At 34.0% G+C, this 7,202-nt stretch overlaps 2 protein-coding genes across 2 annotated transcripts; one reads left to right on the forward strand and one right to left on the reverse strand.

Moving 5' to 3' along the window:
* Positions 1 to 706: 706 nt before the first annotated feature.
* On the reverse strand, positions 707 to 4,022 carry LOC125057868 (D-aspartate oxidase). Its single transcript, XM_047661794.1, has 2 exons — positions 3,869 to 4,022; positions 707 to 2,103 (listed from the first exon to the last, which is right to left on the reverse strand). The coding sequence occupies exons 1-2, from the start codon at positions 3,931 to 3,933 to the stop codon at positions 1,080 to 1,082; spliced, it is 1,089 nt and encodes a 362-aa protein (XP_047517750.1). The 5' UTR covers positions 3,934 to 4,022; the 3' UTR covers positions 707 to 1,079.
* Positions 4,023 to 4,145: 123 nt separating this feature from the next.
* Positions 4,146 to 5,817, forward strand: LOC125057869 (protein transport protein sft2). Its single transcript, XM_047661795.1, has 3 exons — positions 4,146 to 4,448; positions 4,547 to 4,698; positions 4,986 to 5,817. Exons 1-3 carry the CDS (start codon positions 4,266 to 4,268, stop codon positions 5,254 to 5,256), a joined length of 606 nt encoding a protein of 201 aa, XP_047517751.1. The 5' UTR covers positions 4,146 to 4,265; the 3' UTR covers positions 5,257 to 5,817.
* Positions 5,818 to 7,202: the final 1,385 nt, after the last annotated feature.

The raw sequence follows: 7,202 nt of genomic DNA on the forward strand, positions 1-7,202 counted from the left end.
GTTGATATCTTTCATTCTATTTAATTATTGTTTCATCCAAATTAAGAAGAAGAAAAAATGTTACTGGACATAAAACTTATTTAAAAACACAGGCGTATGAGGTGGTTTGTTATTGATTGCAATATTAAAAACCAAATGATTACTGGACAGTATAAAAACTTTGTACGCAGGTCTCGATTTTGAAGAACTGTTGAATTTAATTGGACCAAAAGTACTTAAAAAAGACACAATTTACAGAAAATCATAATCATGATCACTCGCGACGTGCGACGCGTAATTACTGAACCGCGTAACAGTCTAAGGATTCGCCAAAAAACCGACAGCCGGGTGGAGCACTCAAAGCGAGCAACGAGCCGCTCGTTGCTCGCTGTGCATTCAATGCCCTGTCATGTATTCGGGTTTATATTTACCTACTTGTAATCGAAGCATTATAATTTATAAGCCTTGGTTTATCTGCCATGAGTTAGACGTTATACAAAAGCGAGCGTATTCGTAAAATATTGTTATGACTTTTGCGCAGAGCGCGTTACCGGTTACCACAGTCTATCCACAATATTGTCTAATAGAAAAATATGTATAAGATTCCCGACGGGCACTCAACAATTCTATTCGCCTTGCATGCAATGCATTGCATTCGGTTACATGTGAAGACTGTATGAAGTATTACTTTCCAAGCTCCCTTGGGCATGCAGAGATAAAGTTACACTTCGATATCTCATGAAGACTCTTTTAATCAAACAAACAGTTACCACTATGTACACTTTGCAAAGTAAAACAATACCGCGTTTCCAGATGCAACAACTGCCATTGATCGGGATGATAATCATCTAATTATCTAAAGATTGTTCTCAACGGTACGAAAAACGGGATTCTCCGTAAACTAAAAAAAAGTCCTTCAAATACCTTGTCACTCAAATAAAACAGCCAATCTTATAACAAAAGAAACAATGTGGCAATTGTAATGCTTATTTATTAATCAATATAATTCAATTTATATCACATATGGTTAAAACTATAAAATTGAAATATAACTTTATTCTCACTCTATAATTTATTTATTTAATATTGTATTTCTAAAATTAAATTTTACTTCTGACACTAGATCTCAATTGATCTAACCCAATCGCTACGGCGTCCATTGCAGTGCCCGGAGCGCACATAACACCATATCCTCCGTGACCATAGCAGTGAACTACTTTCAACCCACTAACCACCTCTGATTCCACCCTCACAGGTACTCTATGAGGCCTCAACCCGACCCTTTGCCCCACAATCTCCACATTCTTTAACGCCGGCAACAGCTCAACACATCTCTCCATTATAGCTGCAGCATCATACTTACAAACTTTGGTGTTATAGCTATCATATTGTCTCACACCTCCCAGGGTTGCTATACCATCCTGTCCCGGAATTATATACGCATCGTAATCGCCGTAAAAAGCAGTCTTCAACCATGGAGCCTTTACCTTAAAGACTTGCCCACGAATTGGAACTAAATCGTTATCTTTGCACAAATATTTAGCTCCCATCCCCGTGCAATTGAATACTAAATCATACTTAGGTAGTGATGAAAAGCTTTCTACCTTCCCTGTAATGATTTTACCGCCTTTTGCCTCAAATGATTTCTGCATCCAGGGTAAGTAGCGATCGCAACCAGTTTTTACAGTTGTGAAATAGGATCCATACCTCCAACCTTCGCTTACGATCTTCAACTCGTCCTTATCGACTGCCCGGTAAATTGGCACTATGTCCTCAATCAATCCATTTCTTGTAACGTGATAGTTTTCTTTGGAGAATATGTAGCAACCGACGGATAAAACACCAGCTTCTTCAGCCTCCCGAGTTTTGAGTATGTCCTGCCAGAAGTACCAAGACTTATCGATCCAACGTTTCGTGATCGCTTGCGTGGGGCCCCGAAAGCTAAGGCCAGGTCGGAAGATCCCTGCAGCAACGTCACTAACAGTGTTCTCTCGAAATTCGTCCGAAATAATTGTAATATCGGCATTTCTAAGTTCATCTTGTAATATTTTGGAAACTGTCAAACCTATAACTCCAGCGCCGAGGATGGCAATTCTTGGCGCGTTTTTGTCCATTTTATTGAATCTGAAAAAGAATAAAAAAGGTTCTAAGTGAGTACTAAAGCTTTCTGTCGTAAAATAATTTCTGAACTCAGAATACTTAATATGCCCTTAGGGTTATGTTACTTGTCTATACTATAATATTATAAAGAGTTGATTTTTGTTTGTTTGAAATGAATAGGCTGCGAAACTACTGAACCGATTTCAAGAATTCTTTCACCGTTGGCAAGCTACACGTTTCCCGAGTGACATAGGCTATGTTTCATTTTCAAAAAAATTTGGGATGCTTACTAAAACTTGAATAATCTAAACCCAAGGTGTACAAAAAAAAACAAAAACTTCCTTCAATCGTGTGCGCTGCGAAAACTATTAATGATAGAACAAATTGATGTATAACAATTTTTCAGGACACATCACTATCTATAAAAGTTTAAGTTTAAGTTTCGTCACAATAAGCGTCCTTTTATTAATTTTTTTTATTAAGTTACCACCGCTAGAATAGGCTCTTTATTCGTACCTAGTTAGTTACTTAGTATTGATCCTTATCAAAATAATTACCAACGTTTCACATAAGCTACAATTTAATGGCAAAACCACTAAAAACGCATGGTGGATTGGTGTTCTCCTGCCGTTTCTCTTGAATAGTTTACTACTATGTAATATAACAAAAATCTTAGCCACAGCAACGCTTGGCCGAGTCTTCTAGTAGGTACAATACAAGTAAAATAATTGAACTTTATTAACAGTTTCACGGAGTTAAATTATATTTTCATTCTATTATAATACAAAGTTCGTATACAATAACACTTTAATTATAACCTTAATATTGGAATGCTTTAAATCTAACCATCTGTTACATACATAATGTAATAATTATTTTATTCACGATATGCTATTGCTATTATTACTTCTGCTTATCTTATGAACGCGAGATAAATTTAAAAGAGTAATGATATTGACATTAATGCTAAGGATATACTTTAGATGGTAACCATAATTAATAGTTCCGTTATATTAGCCAGTTTTCTTGTCTATACCCAATGTTTTACTAAGGATGATAAGATTACAACAAGCACCTCTGATATTATGTTTTTATAAATATTGGCAATCTAAGGTCGTTAGTTTATCAGTTATATATGTATATTATATACATATATAAAACTATAGATTTTGTCTGTCTGTGGAAATTAATATCCAAAACTACCTAACGAGTGTCGCGGTTACATTTAAGCTTTGTTTATGACAAACCTGATGTCTCGAAAAAGTTACTTCATTGAATTGTGCTCAAGCATTCGCCTGTTAAAAATGACATAGCAAAAGGTTCCTAGACGGGCCTGTATCTATATGATGAAATAAAAATGTTGGAATTTGTCAATACTCTCCACCATTGATTAATAGGTAATAAGTATCACACCTAATACGTGGACAGAATGGATCTCACAAGGTGCAGAGTCAAACCAAAATTCACGTGAATCACATCGCGGGCTCCCGATGGGCGAAACCCATCTAAAAATTATATCATGTAAAGTATGTGTGTCGTACTAACAACGTAATTAATACCAACCAAACCAGATTGTAGATCTAAATGTCAAGGTTTACTATATTTTTATCAAGTATATACAAATAAACGACGTAAAACTTATATTTAATTATAATTCCTATTTACAGATTCACGACCACCCCGAAAAAACTACAACCAGCTTTCTTCAAACGAGAAACTCGACAACAAACAAAGTGAAGATATTCATATCGAGGAAGCTGAGATAGATTCAGATGCAAGTAGTACTGACCTGGATGAGCGAGACACGCGTGGAGTCTGCCCGCCCTGTGCGCATGACCGATACAACAATAACATACGGCAAACGCACGACGACTTCAGTGACGACACAGACTACGGTACGTGATAGATTTCGTCAATAACAATAATATTAAACTATGTAGACCATTTTATGTTTTTTTTAAACTAAATACTGCAGTGAAGACTCAAGACTGACATTGTCTCTAGAATAATAATTACTGCCGACTGTCACTTTGACAGACAAGTCAATCGTCAGTTGATACTTGATAGCTGATTCATTGGTCAACTCTTCGTATTTCGCGTATGTTTGGGAATGTGTTTAAACATTTAATAAATAATCGCAAATATCCGGAATTATTTTGTGCCAATTATTTTAAAATTAAGAAGAAATGGCCACGTTAAAATCGGATTTAGACGATTATTTACTTCAAAATGAAAGCCGTCGAAGTTATAAATTCAATTTACCCTTTTCGACGTCGAACTTTTTTACCAGAAGTAATGAGGAAACTCCTACCAGCACGAGCACTACAGCCTCTTGGTTTGAAGAAGTACAGAAGGAATATTTCACACTGGTAAGTGCCATTAAGTATTATATCTTTAATACTTTGTTTACATATACTAATGAGGTCAGCCACAAGTAATGTTTTGATAAAATACATTATTGTTTCAGACTCGAACACAGCGGTTTATGGGCTTCGGTATCTGTTTATTCTTTGGCATCCTATGTTTCATATTGTCATTTTTGTATATACCTATTCTTCTACTACAAGCAAGGAAGTTTGCATTGTTGTTTACTCTGGGAAGTCTCTTTTTTATTTTTAGGTAAGTTTGTAGTATAATGCAAAAAAAGCCAATGACTCATAAACCAGTTTATTACATCAATGCAATGCTAAAACAAGGTTATTAATAAATATATTTCATTCTATACATTTAAAAAACCATTTATTTCCTATAACAAACCTGCATTTAACTAGAACAGGTTTGAATTTCACTTAAACTAGAATAAAAGTTTACATTCCTTTTCATCCATTAAATTTTAACATGCACTGCATTGTTCATGTCATGCAATTATAAAAGCAAGAAACAAACACTTATCATATTTTAAACAGTTTCAGTTTTCTATGGGGGCCTTGGTCACACCTCAAATCTCTATTTTCAAAGGAGAAAGCATTAACAACATGTCTGTATGGCTCAACTCTAATTGCCACTTTGTATTGTGCATTGCACCTACAAAGTACACCGTTGACAGTCATCTGTGCTGTGGGTCAAGTGCTGGCATTGCTTTGGATGATGATGGGATCAATTCCGGGTGGTGCATCTGGAGCAAGATTGTTTGGAAGCGTGTTTAAATCATCCGTGTCCAACACGCTACCCATATAACACAGATTTTATAGTTTTCTACATGGATTAGCTAATATGTTGGAACTCCAATTGCCTATTAGATTTGCCATACTCCTAAATGCTGCTAATTCACATAAGAATGGATGTGGTTAATGTGACCTCTTTCATAGGTACTTAATACCTTGACTGAATTTATGAAACTTTCAATGAATCTTATATACTGTAAACAAACTGTTTTATAATTATTTATCATGTTCTTTACACAATTACTATTTATTAATTGAATATATTAGTCTGTGGCTTATGTGATAATAAAAATTGGTGCTGATGGCATTATAGGATACTTTAATTTAACTTTTAATCTTTATTTTAATGTAAAAAGCGCAATTATTAACTTAGACTTAAATATTTTATCAAATATTTTGTATTAATATGTAATAATTTAGTACTATTATTACATTTGTATCTATTATGCTCAGTTTAAAAAAATTATAAAACATCATTATAATGGTAATATTTTATTTCTTTACAATTTAAATGCAGAATTATACTTGTTTTTTCTCATTTTAAGTAATATTATAATTAAAATGTACATAAATATTGGTGCTATTCATTAAAATTCCCCAAAAGATAAATCTAAGCAATATGTAAAACAGCTGATTATATAGTGCGTAGTGTAGTATAATAAAGTATGAAAATTGATCATAGTTTATTGGTTAAATATTTTTTTTTTAAATCAGACACATAAAATATCATGCTTTTAATTTTAAATCATCCTTTAGGAATGGTACTTAAAAAATATATTTTATTATCTAATCATCATAAAATACATCAACTGCCTGAATTGCATGTTTCTAATACTTGGGTTTGATGTTGATGAATTGGTAAGGGCTATGTTTAAATTATTCTGTAACAGTTAATACAGTATATTAAGGATAAGTGCACATTGCTGTACTGTAAGTAAAGTTTATATACTGCAGATATTTTTTAAAATTATATTAAAGTATTTTTTATTTTACTCTAACATATTGGATTTTCAATGAGACGTGTTTGTTTCAGACGAGGCATTGACTTGCAATGTTTGCGACAGATCGTTTCCCTCACGTCGTCTGCTAAGCGACCATCAACAGAAAAAGAGGCACTTTGGGTAATTGCACTTTAATATAGCTATATTTAAAAAAAGCAAATGCTGCCTTCGTGGCATTTTTGCAAGTGTAGGACTACGTTCAGATTCGACAAAATAATAACTACGATAAAAAACAAAACATGCAGAATTGCATATAAACCATAGAATGCATTTACTAAGGGTTTACCTGGTACATCTCACTCCTTGTACAAAATCGGTTTATCAGTGCAGGCGTTTTCAATATTAACGTGATAAAAAAGCATCGTTAATTTAAAGTATTGATAAATTGCAGATGCAGCTCGTGCGATAGTCTATTTCCATCTCTGATGGCACTCGAGCACCATAAAGAAGAGTTCCAGCACTGGAGTGACGACTCTTGCTGCGACGCGTCACGACACTCTTCTGACAGCGAGTCGGACGACTGTCGAGATGATGGTCGACTCATATAATGCCGCCACCTCATTATTGCCGGGGACAGACCGCAACACTTGGGCACTTTTGTTTAATAACTGCTAGTATGGAATACTAAGATATGAGAAAATATATTGCCAACTTTTCAGTGGTACCAAAATGCTAATTCCAACTGATATGAAACAATATTAAAATTACTGTATAATTATGGGTGTAATGAAATATCTAACAAGTCTCACTAAAATTATAGATTGTACTCTAGCCGCAAGAATTAAAAGTTGTGTATCAAATTGGACTAAAAAGATTTACAGTATGACAAGGCCTATTGTTCTTAGCATTAAAAATATCAATAATAGAAATATGTACCTACTAATTTCTAAATGTTTTATGAAATATAAAGTGAAGATTTTACATATCAATGTTTTGCTGTTGCTTTCTGTGAAGTTAT

Source organism: Pieris napi, chromosome 17, assembly GCF_905475465.1.
Source record: "Pieris napi chromosome 17, ilPieNapi1.2, whole genome shotgun sequence".
NCBI lineage: Eukaryota > Metazoa > Arthropoda > Insecta > Lepidoptera > Pieridae > Pieris > Pieris napi.

Bases quoted from the DNA above. Each gene is read 5' to 3' on its own strand.
- LOC125057868 (XM_047661794.1), bottom strand. From the start codon at position 3,933: ATGTTATTGTTGTATCGGTCATGCGCACAGGGCGGGCAGACTCCACGC. The intron at 2,104-3,868 runs GTCAGTACTACT...ATTCTTTTTCAG, and splicing joins CGCGTGTCTCGCTCATCCAG to ATTCAATAAAATGGACAAAA.
- LOC125057869 (XM_047661795.1), top strand. From the start codon at position 4,266: ATGGCCACGTTAAAATCGGATTTAGACGATTATTTACTTCAAAATGAA. The intron at 4,449-4,546 runs GTAAGTGCCATT...TTATTGTTTCAG, and splicing joins AGAAGGAATATTTCACACTG to ACTCGAACACAGCGGTTTAT. The intron at 4,699-4,985 runs GTAAGTTTGTAG...TATTTTAAACAG, and splicing joins AGTCTCTTTTTTATTTTTAG to TTTCAGTTTTCTATGGGGGC.